The sequence below is a fragment of the Falco cherrug genome, chromosome 9, assembly GCF_023634085.1.
Source record: "Falco cherrug isolate bFalChe1 chromosome 9, bFalChe1.pri, whole genome shotgun sequence".
NCBI lineage: Eukaryota > Metazoa > Chordata > Aves > Falconiformes > Falconidae > Falco > Falco cherrug.
In genome coordinates, this window is record NC_073705.1 from 3,318,165 (window position 1) to 3,336,588 (window position 18,424).

An 18,424-nucleotide genomic window follows, 5' to 3' on the forward strand; every position below is an offset into this window, starting at 1 on the left:
ACTGCTCCTCAGTCACTGTGAAATGCTACTTAAAAAAAGCCCAATTTGTCGTGTTTTCTTTTTTTTTAATTAAAAATTGAATCTTTGGTTTTGATCAATGTGAACATCATAGAGAAACACACTGCCCCAAAATACAGATGTTTGGGATCTATACTCCTATATAACCGATGCTTGTAATAAACAGCTGATTTTACTGACAGGTTTCCACATTCTGACAATCACACTCATACCACCACTGTGATGCAGCTGTGTCCAGTGGCTTTATTGAGCAGAGTTTAGCATAAAAATTCTAGCCCTTTGGTCTCCTTCCTCTGTAACATGGATTACGGGCCTTGCTCTGTGCCTACGGATGTCACTTGTGGCATTTTTGTCCTTGCAAGATCTGACCCACATATGAATTTGCATCCATAGTCTGCCACAGAAACATCACTAGATTAAAACAGATATTCTCCCCCAAAGCCCTGGCTGGATGTGCACAGTGCAGCCTGCAATGATGTCACTTGCTTTGTTCACACATTTGCAGTTTCCTGACTTTGGACGGCGAGAGGAGATTCACGTGTTCCTGTGCGGATGAATAGCATAAGCCCAGTGCTGGCTCTAAGCTCATGCCTCACTGGTATGATGTTACTTGGTACCAGCTTCTACATTTGCTTAAACAGAGAAGTTGAAGCATTTAACCTGAACTTGATATTTATTTTTTTTTTAACATCAGTGGTTCAGCATTTGGATGCCAGGTGCTATCTGATACAATTCTTCTGAAGAGGCTGAGAGACAAAGGGAGAATGTACAGTAAGATTTACACTGCAAAACTCCCAGCGCCTTAGTTTCAAAACCCAGATGGCTCTTGGCAGCTCAGCCCCTGGCGAAGCTCTGCCTGCAGCAATGGCAGGAGCTCCGTGCTGCACGGGACCAGGCTCGCAGGGGACACAATGGGGTCCCACAGCAGGATGGCTGCTGCAGAACAAGTGAGCTCTGCCCCTCTTTGTTCAAATCAGAGTCTTAAGTGCATCCAGAGGGTGGTCTCAGCAAAGCCACTCTGCGCATTCTGGCAGCCTGGTACAGCATGAAATGGAGTGCTGGTGTTAGTGGATTAAGGAAAGGTTTCATTTCCACGGGAAGATCAATAAAACAAAAGGAGCTGGGAAGAAAGTGGACAGGGTGGGTGATGGATGTGTGGCAGGTCTTGGCGCTTCAAGGCAGGGAGCAGGAGCTCCCTGACAGCGACATTATCTCTGCATGACAGGGGAGGACACCCACGTCACTCACAGCTCCTCGGCTCCCTTCGGGACCCCAGTTTTCTGGCACATTTTATCCAACTCATCTGAGTGGCACCTGGCTTTGACAGGTGAGCCTAGCTGGAGCTAGTAGCTGGCAGGCTCAGCCCTGCATCCAGAGGAAGGATCAGAGACCAACACGCAGTCCAGACCAGGGACCGGGCTCTGCTCCAGCATCACCTCTTCTCTCCTTAGGAACATCTGTGCATTCCTGACCCAGTCTCTGGGAGGACACCGACAATGCTCAGGAGCCTTTTCAGGCTCCATCCCCACAGTCCAGGCATGCAGAGATCTCTTGGCAGCTGCTAACGGTGCTGTCACAGGCAGGACTGCAGGCGAGGGAAGCGCAGAGTACACCTTGTGCTGGTGTGGCACCTACCTTCTCCCCTGGGGTCACCGAGATCCTCCAGACACAGTGGGAATAGGAGGGGTAGCCATTTGGAAAACCGGGGGCTGAGAAATTCCCAGTTGAGTCCTGCAAGGTCTCTCCACAAGCTGCAGGAGAAGGTGGGGGAAGAGAAAAAAAACAGTGACAAGAAGTGACTCTTTAAAAGACATCAGGGTCGACCAAAACATTTGCCCACAGCTGCTGTGCCCAGGCTGGTGGCTGGTACTCTAGGGATGTTCAGTCACGGCACCGTCCAAGGGTCACTGACCACCTGAGACCTTGCCAAAGGGGTGATGTAAATTCGTCAGAATTCCCAGAACAGAAGGTGATCAGTAGAAGGACACAGGGGAAAGCTTTTGAAGAGGCACCCTTCTTCCTTCATCTTCTCTCCAGAGCCCAGCACTTCCAGGTTTCAACCCTACTGAGAAATATCCCATCCGCTAATCAAATGCAAAATATTAACCCCATCTCACAACCCCAAGCCCACTGCCAGCAGATCTGTTTTCCTTTCATTACAAGCTGCTCAATGAATTTCTCCTTAGTTACCACTGTGAAGCGTCTTTTTTTTGGGTTAAAGCATCCTAACAAAAGCAGAGCAAGCCCCACTGCTCTCACACTTGGGTGCCCAGCACCCACTCTGCCATCAGACAGCACAGGATGAAATGCGAGCGCTGCAGCTCACGCTGCTCTCCGCCTTCCCATTTCCGTGGCTTGCTGCAGTTGATGAAATGCAGATCCCAGAGCGACTTTTGGGAAGCAAGTAATATGCATGTGCATAAGCTCCTTTAGGGAACTGCAGCTTCCAGCATCTAGGAAAGCTGTGACTACTGTGGTTCCTGTTCTCCGAGCCAGCAGGGCTGAGCTGGGACAAGGAGTGACCATCTACACCTGCAGAGCAGCTGGCTGGCTAGCTGGAAGCACCACAAACGTCAACGCTCTCATTTCCTTCAGAGCGCTCACCAGACACATGCAAATACCTATTGCAAGGAGCAGGGACCTTGGCTTGCTGGCTTCCCAGTTGTTTTTCCAATTTTATGACCCACTGATGCTACAAAGCTGCCCTTGACCTGCAACTTTGTTTCCTCAGTGACAGTAAGGCAGCCCCCAAAAATCCCTCCTTAAGCAGCAGTGCTTTGAAAGATCTGAGGAGGCCGAACATCTGGCTCCCTTTCTCATGGAAATGCCAGGGGATGTGCCTCTGCCTGATGCTATCACACACTCACTAATTTTTCAGCCATGATTACATTTCGATGGGCGGGTCGGAAGCTGGGGGTGAAAAGAGAATGGTCCCATTCAAAAAGTTTAATATCTTCAAAAAAGGGAGATGGAGACACCAAGGCCAGCGTTTCTTAATTTCCCTGAGGCAGTTTGATCCACAGCTTGGCAGATCAGGGCAGACAAACAATAGGCGGGCACACAAAAAGGGGTTTGCCCAACCAAACAGCTCACGGGGTGCTCTGGACACTGGAGCTGCTCCCAGGAACAAGCAGCACCCACTTCAAAGCACAGGTCAGCATGGGATCTGCCAGTGCAATTCCTGTCAGGAAAGCCAAAGGTATTTTAAACTACTAGAAATAAAAGCACCGCCGAGCAAAACCAGCAGGTAAACACACACATCTGCCCCAGAGGAATGAAGAAAATAAAAGACAGGTCAAACCCTCCACCTTGCTCCTTCCTTCTCAAGCAGTTCGGAGCCCTGAGCACTCCCCCTGCCACCATGCAGCTACAAGGGAGCATTGCATGGCACATTTTAGTTTTGGTTCCACAGAAACAGCTGATGTCCTCCCACCTCCCCAGGTGGTGATGTATTCTTCAGGTGGGCAGAGGGAGATGCTTGTAAAAGGTGATGGCCTGCGTGAACTGCAAAAGAAATCCAGACTTCTATTTGCAGAATAAATACACTTTCTTCCTTTCTACCTCTTGCAAAGAGATGCCGTGCCTTGTTATCTGTGTCAGAACCTGTTAGGATAATTCCAGCTCCCAGGATGCTCCTAGGACCCTCAGCCAGGAACAGCATGCTGCCCCAGCAGACAAACATCTCAAAGAAGCCGAGTCCCAAGCACACTTATTCTGAAGACAGCCAGCCATTCTTCAGCTGATCCTCTGGCATCACCACTGGTCAATGCATGGTCTGGAGTGGCCACCACCTTAGGATGGCTCTAGCAATGCCAACATCTGACAAGGCATCCCAATAAAGAGGGGATTACCACTCACTGAGATTAATAAATGTTGGGTTTCTCTGCTCAGAAATCTATTCAAACAAACATGAAATGACAGAGAGAGCTCTAAATGCTGGGAACACATTCTGCATGACCATAACCACACAGGACAAGGAGGATGACCACCCGCAGCTGAACTACAGGGGAGGTTTCTGACAGCCCAGACTTCTCCTAAGTGTAATTTACACAGCTCCTGGCAAAACTCTGTAATTCTGGAACAGATACTAACGTATCTCCTACCAAACCCTGCTCTGCTAAAACCTCACAAAAGGAGACCCGGCTGAGTACGCAGACTTGCGGAGGAAGCCCTGCAAGGCACGCTGGGCGAAGGGGCAGAGCACAGGGCAGAGCGACAGCTTGCAGGCGGAAGCCCAGAAACAGCGAGCAATGCATAGCTGTGTGCAGAGCACACCAAAAAGCAACACCACTGTACTCCACTCAGTGGCAAAGAAGCCAACGGGTCCCCTAAGACCAGTGTTTGGTACTCCTGGGATCCAAGAAACTGGGCTGAGGTGACTCTTGCCCATGGCGAAGAGGCTGTTGCACACGTAAGCAGCTAGAAAGGAACACAGGCAAAGAGCAACGCACAAAAGGTGAATGCTTCAGAAGTCACTTGTAAGTGAAGTTAGCTGAGTGACAGGCACCTACTGCTCATCAGGTGGTTACCGGTAGACTACATCTTTTTGAAGATGCACAAGGAATTGGATGGGGCAACATAGTGCAGGACCAGTCCCAATTTGTAGCTAATTTCAGCACAGTTAGTGCAGCCACACAGCCACATTTCCTTCAGCACAGCGCAGGACAGCAGGACATGCTGCTTTAAAGGCTTTTGTAGTGACTATATTCATCAAATCCTCAACCGTGCAGCCACATCAAATCTAGCAGTTACCACTATGTAGCAGAATGTATCTTGCCTTCCAGAAATTCCTTCAGCAAATTCCATTTGGTTTCACCTGGCTTGGCAGTAACTTTAACCCAGCAGGTATAAGCTTTGGAGAATGAAGAGCAATTTAAACCAGCAGGGTTTTAGAATGGAAAAGCTAAGCCAGCCCTAACGGCCGCAGCCGCAAAAGCTCCAGTCTAACGAGGCAGAGCACCCTGTCCCTTACCACTGACACAGCAGCCGTGCTGGCTCCTACCAGCACATGCTCGTAACCCATCCCCCGCCACGCTGGCTGGTTTTGTGGAGGATTTTTTCAGGCATTCTCAGGTAGAGACTCTCTTTCTAAAAGGGAAACCATCTGCCATTCAACTTCTAGATTACATTGTTGTCTTTTACCTAAAAGTCCTCAGCTTGACTACTGAACAAAGCTGTCCTCAACCTAAAGGCTCGTTCAGCCCCTGCTTGAACATACAGCTGAAGGCCTTTGGGTTTGGACTCCTGCGCCTGGCATTTTGCAGAGGATGATAACTATTCAGGCTACAGCTTCAAACGGCAGCTGGAGCCATCAGTGTCATTAAACTTTATACTGCACATATAAACATTATACTGCACTGCTTCTCTTCAAACACAACCTGTGTACAAATTTTGATGCAAAGAAAAGAGAAAACCAAACCAAACCAATAGATATTTGCATAAAATTTGTTTAGTAGGCTTAAAGCTCTAATCATTCTGCTGCCAAATACATTCTGAACTGCAACAACCTCTGCTAAGCTTTGTGTAAAAAAAAATAATATATCTAAAACCCAGAAAAGTTCTACTTTGGAAGTGGAAAACTTGAGACTCGGAAGGGTCCTCATTTTAAAGAAAGTTGCTTTGTAGCTTTTAGTTTGGCTAACCTCAGGCCAAAGTGGCTTTTCAGCTTGCCTTGAGAAATCTGAATCTGTAGTTGATGCTTCCAGCTATGGGAATGAAAAGCCTGCCTGGATTAAGTCCTGATTCAATCAAAAAAACATGGTTCAAGACATCCCTACTTACTTTTTTTTTTTTTTTTTAGTATTCAAACAAAGCAATCCCTAAGTAATCTGTGAGATAATTTTCCCAGAACTACATCTTGTTCAACCAGAAGTGAATCAGAGAAAATTATTAGTAAAAAAAAAAAAAAAAAAGTTCATTAGATCTAGCACACCTAACAAAGTTATACCACTCACTATAAGCTAAGCAGTGATCCCCAAACATCACAGACCCTGAAGTCCTCAGATTTATTCCAGACCCTTACGAACCTGTAGCTGGATATGGAGAAGCAGCAGAGCTGCACACCAGCTATCAACCACTTTCCATGGCCTCAGGACTGGCTCACAGAGCAGCACTAGCCAGCCATACACTCTGTATACTGGTACAACTTAACCCCCCTCCTCCTCCCCTTTCTTTGTGATATGCTTATTCCAAGAGGATTAATAATTCATGACCACATTATGTTTACGGTCAAAGCCCCTCTCAGCTGCACCAGCATGCTGGCCAGACAAACCCATTCAGATAAACTCCTAGGCCGTGCTTGCATAAGTCCTTTTTTTCCTTATTGCATTATTACGAATGTTATAGAGTCATTATGCAAAATTAGGGCAACTCTCTCATTCTCATATCTTCTCACAGATGTTTCATTACCTGCAGAAATTCAACAGAGCTTGTTAAATTTTCTGCCTCCAAGCACCACACCTCCCGTGCTCCCTCCCTTCTCAGCCGCTGCCGTCTGTGCCACAGGCACCATCCTCTCTTCACCTCCTCACATCCAACCTGTCCTTAAGTCCAGCAGATTGCTTCCCTGAAATCTCATTTTCTCTATTAACCTATTCAGCTAAAACTGTTGCTTCAACTTTCGCTGTCCAACATCTCCACTTTAAAAGGATCCTTTTGTTCTGATGGGTAAATTTAGTCTCCCAGTCATACCTGTGACCCCAATGCTCTTTTTGCCAATCTTTTCAGACCCCACATAAAGCAGGACCCAGACTACTGGTCTTTAGTATGTCTTTAGCATACATAGATGGGTTCTCTCTTCAAAGCTGTTCCCAGTCTATCAACCCTTTGGCAGCAGAAAGGGGGATACAGCCCTCCCCTGAAAAGCCCAAAGCACCAGCTTCCAGCACCTGGTTGTTCCACAAATGAGCATCCTTGAGCTTTCTTCCATGCATGCACTCCCCAGCCGCAGTGCAACACACCATAATCACAGAGATACACTTACGGTTTCCTTAAGGCTCATCTTCGGGACAACTCCTCTATAAATAACTCCACAGACATTTGATGGTTGGCGTGTAGGAACCCCAGGCTACCAGATATCCCTCTGCCACTTTGCTAACTCTTAGTCCCACCCTGTCCATGGCCTTGGATTTAATTTCCTATGAACAGAGCCTACACTGGACCAACCTGAAGCCCCAAACCAAACAGGGATGCTGGCAAACTACTAATAGAAGACACATGTTAGGCAAGTTCAGTTCTCCCACAGCTCCAACCTGAAGCATTTGATGGTCCACACTTCCAGAGCCGCTTTCAAAGGGATTGTTAAGGTGCTCTTGAACTCCAATGCCTTCCAGATAAACCACATGTCTACAATAAAGCTGGAGCCACCTCCGCAAGCCATATTTACCTGGGCATTTGTACAACTTCCTCGCCTGAGCGATGTCCCCCTGACTCAGGCGGATACGCTGACCAATAGTTGGCCGGACCCCGTTATCATCCCGACGGGGGAGGATGGTGTCGAGGAAAACCCCTCTGAAGGGAAGAACAGAGAGACACAGAGCAGTGAAGCAGGGCAAGGGACACGATGCACAGAAAGCCATCCTGGCAGGCCTCCCACACCTCTCCCCTCCCCATGGATCCCATGCTAACAAGCAGGAGGAATGCAGGCTGTGAAAGTGGCTTGCCTCGAGGTGGCTGCCTCGCTGTAGCAGATAGCTTCCAAATGTACAGGCAAGTCTGCCGAGCCAGTAAATTCCCCTTTTGATATATCGAGATTGCTACTGCCTCTGTTTGAGTATAGACACATTCCTTGTCATAAATCAGAAAAGGCAATGAAAAGTTCATGGCACATCTGGCTCAGCAGGAGCACAGCTTGGACACTGAAGCTGATGGAGCAGAGGGAGTTTGTTCAGTAGCAGATGGGGCTGGGCTGGCAGCGACTGTTGTTGCCGCAGACAAGAGAAAAATACCAAGCGTCCTACCTTTGTTCTGCACGAGTTTCCAAGCTAATAACTCGTCTCCGCCTCTGTTTCCTTGCTACTATTCCTTCCACATGGTACTTCATACTCAGGAGCTCATTACTGCACTTCTGATCTCAGTCCAGCAAAAGTTTAAAGCTCCATCAAAATGCAAAGTCTGTGCATCCAAGCAAACGCCTGCATGCAAGAGACATCCCAAAGCAGCATTAGGACTGCAGGGGTGATGGGAGGGAGGAATCCGGAACCTCAACTCCAGGTTGGTGAAGCCCAAGCTCTTGCAGCCAGGCTGCCCAGCCCATGGCAGATGTTCCACCACAGCCCCGAACACCCAACAGGTGGGGAGGGGCCAGGGTCAGCAGTGAGCTGGGACCACCAGCAGCAGCTCAGCCAGGCAGGTTTCGCTTCCCAGACGAGAGGACACAACTGTCCGGAGTCTGATGGGAAATCAGGACAGAAGTCAGTGCTGCCCAGTCCTGATACAGGAGTCTTCAAGTATGGGTTAAGCTCTAAGTACACAAGTAATTCTGTTCATTGGGCTGCTCAGCTGTGCAAGAGCCTCGGGAAGGAGCTTGAGAGGGTTAGGGGGTTTTTTGCATTGGTTTAATTTTAAATAAATACCACAAGGCGAGTATTTGGATCACAGCTGTCCAGAGCTGCAGTCAGTATTCTTGAACAGAAAATATCATTCTACTAAACATATTTTGTGGAGGAAAATTCTTTTGTAAGTACTCAAACTGAAGGAAGAAATAAAGGGGAAGGAATTTAATCTGGTCAAGAATCAACTCTTGCATGGGGGATGTTGGCTTTTTTCAGCAGTAGAAAAATTCCCCTTCAGCACCAAAATCAGTGCTTACAAGCTCTGAAGTGAGCCCATCACATTTTGATGGACAAATTCAGGCTGGCACCCCACATGCCAGCTCCATGTCTCAGGCTGAATTTATTTATGTGTTGAAAACAAATCCTCTAATTCCAGAAACACCACACACCCAGAAACAGGTCGGTTTGCTCACAGCCAGTTTTCAAGCCTCAGGAGTTCACAGAAGAACTTGGCATTTGGCAGGGACACACTTCTGTGGCCACCGAAAAGCTTTCTGCAGAGCTCCAGGCTCAGCCAAGGGACAATGACAAAGTTTAACAGAGACACCATCACTGGCACATGCAAAGTTTTGATTCTTTTTCCCATTCCAGCCCTCACAACTGCACACCCCCAGCCTTCTGCACACAGCATTCACTGGGTATGGCTCACACAACGCAAGCAACCCACAGCGGTGAATTTATCCTTGTTTTTATATTTATATGTTACCTGCCAAACACATTTTCTTCCAGGGGGCTGCACCCTAGACTGGGGTAGTCACATTTCTCAGTTTGCTTTTTTCCACCAGCCAAATCCTGTGCCCCCTTGACACGCATTGCTGAATGCAACTGCGAATTAGGAGGCAGTAAGTGTAGTTCCTCTCCTTTCACAATCAAAGGAGTGGAGAGCAGAGCAGGGTGTTTCTGTGGTCCCAGTGGTCCCGTGCTGTCTGCCCAAACTCCATTTGCTTAACAACACTTATGATGTAAAGTTGCATGTTTGGTCTGCGTCTCTAAGAGCATTGATATTTGGGGTCTCAAATTTATAAACACCAAGCAGACATTAAACAGAGCAGCTCAGGAACTCAAACACCAGAACCACTCTTGAATAAGACACCTAATCTCTCCTCCCAGAAGTAGGAAAAGAACCCAGGAGCCATGGATGCCCCATTCTCCTGCTGTCCAGGCACAGGCAGAACATGTATTAGCTGCCCAATGTAGCAGCAAGTCAAGCACAACCACCCACCATTGCTACCAGCTAAAAACAGGGTTTAAGAAGAGATACTCTCAAGAGTCATCAGCATCCACATAGCACCCTCGATGTGTAAAGGGTCATGCAAACACTACGAAATTATCAACTGATCTCAAGAAATACTGAATATTCCCCATCCCATCTGAGGGCCATAGATACAGGCCCTTAAACGCCACCCAAGGAAGCAGATATTCAAGGCAGGTTGAGCAGGCAGCTGCAGGCAGCTGCATTTTGTCCCAGATCTGTATTGATATCCCCACATGCAGAAGAGAGACAACATAACTGTACTTCACACAGCAAAACCTGTGGAGGATGCGCAGACATCTGGTGCAGGGTTAGGATGGTGTGTGGGTAACACAGCAAGAAGATGCCCCCCAACACGCCAGCAGTGCTACCTGCATCCTGGCTCGAGCACAGGCTTTGCAGAGGTCATGGTTTTAGCTCCAGGCTGTGCTGCCGTCTCTACTGGAAGAGGCTCAGTCAATTAAGGTAACCCACTATCTGCTTTGGGCTCTGTGGAAGTTTAAACGTTCTTATTGCTAAGCTTCCATTTATGAGCCTTGACAGCTGTAAAGGACCTTGTTTAATGAGACAGCAATATTCAGTTTAATTTGCTGCCATGTCTGTAAGGAATGCACCACAAAATAAAAGCCTGCAGCCACGCTCTGCAAAACAGGCAACTCTCTGACACAGATAACAAGCAACAGGACAAGAGCAAACAGCTTCAAGCTGCACCAGGGGAGGTTTAGATGCGATATTAGGAAAAATGTCTTCACTGAAAGGGTGGCCAAGCATTGGAACAGGCTGCCCCGGGATAGGGTGGAATACCTATCCATAGAGGTGTTTAAAAAATGCATAAGTGCAGTGCTTGGGGTGTAGTGGTGGCCTTCGCAGTGCTGGGCTAACGGCTGGAGCTGATGATCTTAGAAGTATTTTCTAACCTAAACAATTCTATGATTCTATAGACAAGAACAGAAATCCCAATGGTAAAAACTTGTAACTACTGTCATGATTGTCTCTTGTGCCGTACTCCTATTAGCCATAGACACAAATGAGAAATATGTTCCAGTGCGAACTGAACGTGAGGTGTGACTCCTACAGCAATTTTCAAAAGCACCACTGGAAGCTATTTCCAATGCTCCACTCGTGTCTCAGAAAAACTGTCCCTTCCTGTCCTAGGTACAAAGTTTAGAATAAAAAGGATTTGCAGCAGCGTTTGACCATGGCAAACACCATCTGGTTTGCTGTCATCGATGTACACAGGAGTCGAAAACAACAAGGTTGTGCTAAGTGCCACCTAAGAGTTGCTTCAAGACAGTAAGTCACAAGCATGGCTCCGTGTCCTTCACCTGCCCCTGGCTTATACCCCATCTCCGCTGGCAGGGCACTCATACCATCTATTTCCTATGTGGACTTTCTGCTGCTGCACTAACACAGCCACCGCAGCCCTTCCCCTGCAGGGTCACGCAGGGCTCTCTCCCATTCCCACCTACCTTCTCGAGTTCTTCACGAAACTCGCTGGAACTCAACATCTGCAAGGGCTCCTCGCAGAACTCAGCAAGGTGGGAAGGAGACATGCACATGCTTGCACATCCCTACTGACTCAAAGCACTAGGGGAGCAGATGTCAGGACAGGTCTTGGTAAAGCAAAAGCCTGTTCCCAGCACTGCCCGTCTGCAGCGAGAGTATAATCAGCCCACAGAGGCACTCAGTGTTCAGTTCAGTTACCGCACAAAGACTGCACCGGGGTGAGGGTGGGTCACGCAGACAAAGGGCTTAAAGAAAACAGACTCCAAAATCCTATTAAGCACCAATTTAAATTTAGAAGGACTCTTGCCATTTTTATCCCTTTTTGGCCCAGGAGTGTTCTGAAGGACCCTGGTTTTCAAGAAACACAGACTCAAAGGCATCCACAATATAAATGGTGGTAATAACTTAATCCGGCTTTTGTGCAAGACAATTCTAACCATTTAGAGTCTAGCAAATGCTGGAAGGGTCCAGCAGATGCTTCAAGGGAAGAAAAATTGCTTGCTTTAGGTATCTGACCCAAAGAAATCTCTGAAGGCTACAAAGCACCCTTGCCCAGCCACCTTCTCCTCCTGCCAGAACAAGCAGCATCTCAGCAAGTTTGATAATTTTCCCCTTGAAGCTTCAGAAACAAAAGCACAAAACAACAGGCTTGGCAATTCCATACACCTGTGAAGTAAGAAAATTTTTTAAAGCCCAAGACACCTTTATTTTTTGCAACAAAAAGTTCTCAAAGTTGTGGATATTTGTGCTCTGCCTCACATCCCCTTTGCTCATGGCGTGTAGTGATGGACAGCTCTTGAGAAGGAGCAATAGTGGGACTCATGGAAAAAACTTCAAATACTGCAGCAATATGAAGCTGGTCATCCAGTAACTCTCACTCCAAACCCAGGACATAAATAGCTATGTTCGTTTCACCTCTCTATCCAGCAGAGCTGCCTGATCAGAAAATGGGCTCTGTCTGACGGCTGAGGTGGGGCTCGAGGGCAAACAGCCTAGACAGAAATTGGCCAGCTAGTTGGGACGGGAACAGGACTGAAACTTCTCCCTGAAGAACCCAGCCACACAGAATCACAGACCTGCAGAGGCCATGACCTAAAGCACGTGCATAAATGGTTAAAAAAATACCCAAGCAATTAAAAATCGTGATCTAGAGTTTAAATTCTCCCTTGGCAAAGCTGCTAGGACTTGGAAGGTAATGTTGTGACTCCAAAGCACGAGCTGGACAACCAAAAGATTCAGAGCTGGTTTTAGCATTACCCTCCTTGCACACAGACAGATACGCACACACATCCGTACGTGCTCCCTGCGCAGGCTGCAAAACATGCTGACATAGCTTTGGAAGGACTCTGGGATTATCAGCACTGGGTGAATACAGTGGGGAGGGGAAAACAAAGTCCACCATACTCCTCTTCACCCACCTTGCTTTTTTTCCAATATTTTTCAAGCTTTGCAATGCAGCAGAGCTCACTGCAACTGCCACATATCTCTGCAATAGATCACAGGTCTCCTTCTAGGCTCCACGTATCCCACAGAACCAATCACAACTACTGAAAACAGTCCTAAAGACATGTAACCTTGGACTATCACCTGGAGAATGTGTTCCTAGCATAGTGCATGATGCTGTCGAAGTCATAGGTCTCCCCCAGTGAGTTCACTTCCCCAGCTTCCATCTTCAAAAAGTTGTACTCCTGACCTGTGATGCCAAACACAAAGGGGAAAAAACAAATCACTTAAAAAAAAAAAAAAAAAGGAGGAAAAAAAAAAGCCTTCCATCTCTGGGAGCCTAGAATGAAAGGGATATACTCTTACATTCCGTCCAGTTGGACATCCAAAATCTCTATCCACCCCACTATTTTGACCCTTATTCTAGGCAAGAGCTAGCAATATTTCTTCCTTTCCATCCCAGCTCATGGACCACTCACTGGCTTTCCACAGGTCCAGCAAGAAAGGTTTCTACCCGCCCCAAAGCCAGGTGGAATAACCCAAAGTGCTATTTTACCTTGCTGTATGTTCTCTCTGATGATCGTGACATGCTGGTCCCTGTCAGGCCGTGTGTGCTCATGCCAGAAGCCCACGACATGACCCAGCTCATGAGCCACGATACCAAACTTGTCACAGTTCTTTCCAATGGATATAGCCTGAGGGCCCCCTCCTCGGCGGCCCACGTATGAGCAACATCTGGAAAAGAAAATGCACAAAGCCAGGCAGCACATCAGTGAACTGAGCAAGGCTGAGACACAGGAACCGAGGACAGCATCAGACAGGGTCCAGGACAGCCAGCGGTGGCATGCACTGGACGCACTTGCACGTGCATGTGCATGTATAAAGACAACTCCTAAGTGTGTATCTATACAAATGCATATATACACTTAAGTGTTGTCCCAGGAAAAAGAACCCAGAAAGGCTTAGCACCTTCTTCTTGAGTAAATACTAAATTACCCTGGCAATTCTTACTGGAAATGACCAGAAGCATCTCTCTAGCGGATTCCCCCAGGAAGCCACTGGTCTGTCCTGCCCACAGCCAGACTTACAACGCCGTCTGTCAACACAGAGGGTGTCTGCGACACAGCTGGCTGCAGGGAGCCCGCGCCGCTTACCCGCAGGTTCTGTATGTGAACACAATGAAACTCTCTTCATCGGTTCTCTCCACAAACGTCACACAAGTGTGCTTCTCCCAGTGCCTCATCGCTTGCTTAAAGATAGCTCTTTGGGTTCCTGAAAAAAAAATCCAAGAAGAGCAAACAGCGAAGGCCCAGCTTCCAGGAAACTCTCTGATGGACTTCAGCTGGACAGGTGAACAATCAGTCCTTCCAACAGTCAATTTTATACCTGTAGACACCTCTAGGAATCTGGGACCCACTTCCAACCATAGCACTAACTTACTACTTCAGTCTTTTCTCTCCTTGTGCTTGATGAATTAATTGCTCTCATTAAACAGGCAGCAATCTTGGTTAAGCATATCAATATTTCTGCATATGAGAAACATCACCTCACTAGGCAGAGCTGCTGGGTGTCCTGGCCCATGCTACCAGCTGCTCAGTGCCATGCCAGTTGCTCTCATGGCATGACCACACATGTTTCAAGACCCAGGAATCTCACAGGTGCTACAGATGCTCCTCAAAACTAGTGTCAGGTGGTTTACCTTTCAGATTAGAAGCAAAAACTATACAGGAGCTAGAGGCAGCCTCAGGGTCGGGTGTAGAGCTATGCTGCTGCTCTGTGCTCAGACTGAGCAGGGTGTCACATCTGCCTCACACTAGCAAGAAGACGGGCCATGGAACATGTGTCCCCCCCAGGGAGCGGGGCCCCTCCAGAAGTCACTCAGCAGATCCATGCCAGGCACACAGCTGGGAAGCGATGCCCCAGAGTGGTACAGCAGGAGGCTGCCCTATGGTACTGCCCTTGCAGCATTGCCTCTGGTGCACGCCGGGCTGCAGAGCAAGCTGCCACTCTCAAGAGGGTACTAGAGAGTGGAGAAAGGCCTAAGTACATCAGAAAGGCACAAGAAATACAGAGAGGAGCTCCAGAGTGGGATTGAGCTGAGGCAAAACACCAGGCTGAGCACAAGGGAGAATGTGCCATGGTGAGAGCTACTTCTTATACAGTCACCTAACTGGAAGGATGGTGTTGCCTACTCCGGGCTGGCCAGGGCAGTGGGACACATGTAACACTGAGAAGACCTTCTCATCATCCCCTGAGGGATGGGGATGGCTGTTCTCTGACAAATGTAGGGGGACAGCTGTGGCTAACAGGCTACCCAATATCCCACCAGGTTCCATGAGCCCTTCCCTTTGCAGGAGGTGAACACCTTCCACTGGGGCTTCATGGACTCCTGGCAGCAGTGTGGGTGCTGGAACCAAGTACATCCCAGGAGCTCAAGGGAATAAGGATCTGCTGGATCTAAGTGGGAGGTGGTGGAGTCAGCCTGGAGGAGCTGGCATAGAGCATTTGTCATCCACGAGTCAAGGAAACCAGTCTCATGGGGAACCACCGAGCTAAACAGAGGTGGCATCAGGGCAAGTTGTCCGTCTGCTTCGTGTGAAAACTTGCAAGAGATCTGCCGCACCCAAGAGACATTTTAGTTTTGACAGTGGCCAGGAGATGCTATAAAAAGGACACTTGGAGAGCTCCTCATCCCCCATGGGATGCAGCTCACTGCTCCTCTCCCTCACACACCTACAGGAGACCCTGAAGTTTGGTGGTCAGGACGCGGAGAGCACAAGGAAAGTTCTCTTGAGGGGGGATGCAGAAAGCAACCCAGGGTATTTCTGCTCCTGCTCTTCCAACAGCAGAGAGGATCCCTTTCTGGAAACACAGGTGCTGAGCACAGCTCATGGGTGCTGGCCCCTGAAGCAATCAGGAAAAGCGACAGGGTCACCCAATTATTTCTTGGACTCCAAAAGAAGAACTACATCACTGCACACTTAGGGCTTCCAGAGCGCAGAGCTCCTTGTACAAGCACATGCCCACCCTCCCTCAGGAGGGAGGCTCCCAAGGACCCAAGGCATTGCTGGGAAAACTCCGCTCCTGAGGCCTCCCACACATTTTGAGACACTCAACCCTGAGCAAACAGGGAGCAAATGTTTTTGCTACTGACCAGTGAAATTTCCTCCGATCACGTAGGGGATGACCCCCCCTGGCCAGATCCTCTCAGCCCGGGATGTGGTTGCCCTGCGCACCCTGGGAGAGGAGCGTGTTTCCATCCCAGACTCATCTTTATATTCCTTCCTCTTCGGTCTCCTTGCAAGCGTTGCGTTCTGCCTGCCGTCTGCAAGACAGAGTGGCAATACTGTTTAAATCCTCTTTAGTTCCATGTGCAGCCCTCAGGTAATACCCTGGAGCTTCAGAAAAAGAAAAACAGAAAAAGCAAGAGGTTAATCCAAACCAGCCAGCTGCAGCCAGATTTGCCAGTGATTTGTTTGGGACTTAGAGACAGTTAACCTGCAGCTACCTGGCCTGTCTTGTCTTGGAGCCCCCATACGCACTGTGCCAACCCTGTTCTCCTGGAAAGGTGCTGAGGGACAGCCCACCCCATCCCTAGCCACTTGCTCTCTCCAACAGCAGCTTCATAGACGGGGACACGGTGCTTAAACGAGGAGAACAGCAGGAGGGGGGCCAAACCAACCTGCATGTCTCTGCGTATTCTCGCCTCGCCCTACTCCTCCAGATCTGCAGAGGAAGCTTTGTACTATAGACTTATCCTGTATTTTGCTAGCTTCACAACAACAACAACTACCCATTCCAGTCAGCCTTGGAAGAAGAGGAGAAGCCCCTGAGACTGAAACCTATACTTCAGGCTGCAAAGTATTACATAGAAGTATATGTTTTCACATGCTAGGTCTTGGGTGGTTTGGAAATATGTACAGATTGGACGGTCTCTGCTGGAGGAGGGATGCTCAGGGTGGAAATGCTGGGGCATTCTATACTTTGCACAAATCTCCATCCACGCTGAACGTCTTTGTTTTAATAAAAGGAGCAAAAATACAAAAGGGAGAGCAGAACACATTACATTTCTTGTTCAAAAGATAGAGGAGTCCTGGCTGTGCGGTGCTGGGTGCTGGCTGTAAATCCTGCCTGAGGCTTCCCCGCAGGCTGCCTGGCGGACCCTGTACCTCACCCCGCACCGGCATGGCCGCAGCTCTGCTCAGGCACCCAAGCGCCCACATGAGCTGCACTTTCAACGTGGCATGGGTCTGATCCAGCAGAAAACCTTCTCCATTCAGAGCTTCCTGGCTGCTCACCCCCTGTTTGCTGTGCCATGGATGACCCAAATCCTCAGAGGGGCCGCAGTCCAGCTGGGCTTCACTAGCATGTGTAAAGACTGCGTAGACACCACTTCTTATATAAGGTGCCTGTATTGCACAGCCAGCACATCAGCTGGGCTTGGGCAAAGGAGTAACAGGGTACAAGGGTTGCCCACTATGCTGCAGAAGGCAAACCCACACTTGCAGAGAGTCCACCAACAGCAACAAATGCAGGTGCCTGGGCAGGGTGGTCTCCTAGGCACACATGTACACAGGACAAAACATGGTTTTACAAGGGATAAAAAAAGTAAATAAAAAGATACCCAAAGGTCTGGGTGGGGTACCACATTACCCTTTTTAACTGCTTTGTTACTACGACCAGTCGAAGTGGCGTTCTCACTTGACACAAGAAACTGTTCTCCCAGGCCTCCTGCAAAGGAAAGAAGAGCAAAGACACATCTTCTGGTGAGCTGGTTGGCAGACCTGACAGGGGAAGGGCAGCAGCTATCAGTGATGACATCTGGGGGTCTGCTGGCCACAGAAACTGGCTGCTTGCCCTGTACGGGGAGCAGGGACTAAAAGCCTGGTAAAGCTGAGCTCTTTTTCTGGATTTGTTCCTAGCCTGCAATGACACCTTGCAACTCATTACCATCCTGTGCCTTAGTTTCCCCATATACTGGATAGAGAGAAAGTCTCTGCTAGGGAAGGCTAATTCCACGGAGATTTACTGAGAATAGGATAGTGGCTATACAAGGAGGATGGTAGCAATACTAAGTACCACTATCAAATCTCAAATTAAAAAAGGTACACTATCAAGGCAAAGGATGATCTACATTCAGACAAACTCCTATCAGCTCCTATACATCTGGCCTGTATTCAGCCTAATCTGAAAATAAAAGTCTGTGATGCTAATACCCACTGGCTACCAAACCAGGATGAACTGGGATCTTAGGTCCTGGGTACTTCATGTGCTTCAACCTGTGACAACTACCCCTCCCTTTTGGAACAGCACAGCCAGGTCCCCAGCTTGTCCTTGCAGGTAGCTCCCTCCAGCTCAGTCACCAAAACAAAGCTGGTGGGTTCTACCCTGAGTGCCTGGCTTTCCTATTTTGTCACAGAAAACCGACTCACAATGTTCCTGTGATGCACAAGACACCAGCGTGTTGCAGGATGCTTGATGTCACAGCTACTGGGCACAGCAAGCACAGCAGCTCCGCAGCACCTCTGCACCAGCGCTGTGCCTAACCCTCTCCAGACAGCGCTGCTGCCTCTCCCCCCCACCACAGGGCACTGCTGGCAGAAGCAACCCCACCAAGTAATGCTGTCCAGCATGCCAAGAGGGCTGGGGACGG

The 18,424-nt window shown here is 48.6% G+C and overlaps 1 protein-coding gene across 7 annotated transcripts in view; it reads right to left on the minus strand.

Annotated features, from left to right (window-relative positions):
• The window catches only part of TLL2 (tolloid like 2), a 92,774-nt gene that overhangs the window by 21,119 nt on the left and 53,231 nt on the right, over nucleotides 1-18,424 (minus strand). For 3 of the 7 annotated variants that reach the window (XM_055720705.1, XM_055720704.1, XM_055720703.1), the window contains 7 exons: nucleotides 17,425-17,502; nucleotides 15,926-16,096; nucleotides 13,926-14,043; nucleotides 13,328-13,506; nucleotides 12,916-13,021; nucleotides 7,403-7,527; nucleotides 1,654-1,769 (listed from right to left, as the gene is read on the minus strand). In XM_055720705.1, the coding sequence (XP_055576680.1) occupies nucleotides 1,654-1,769; nucleotides 7,403-7,527; nucleotides 12,916-13,021; nucleotides 13,328-13,506; nucleotides 13,926-14,043; nucleotides 15,926-16,096; nucleotides 17,425-17,502 (893 nt within the window). Of the gene's footprint in view, nucleotides 1-1,653; nucleotides 1,770-7,402; nucleotides 7,528-12,902; nucleotides 13,022-13,327; nucleotides 13,507-13,925; nucleotides 14,044-15,925; nucleotides 16,097-17,395; nucleotides 17,503-18,424 lie in introns of those variants that run through there. The other 4 variants (XM_055720707.1, XM_055720706.1, XM_055720708.1 and 1 more) reach the window with 3 other exon arrangements.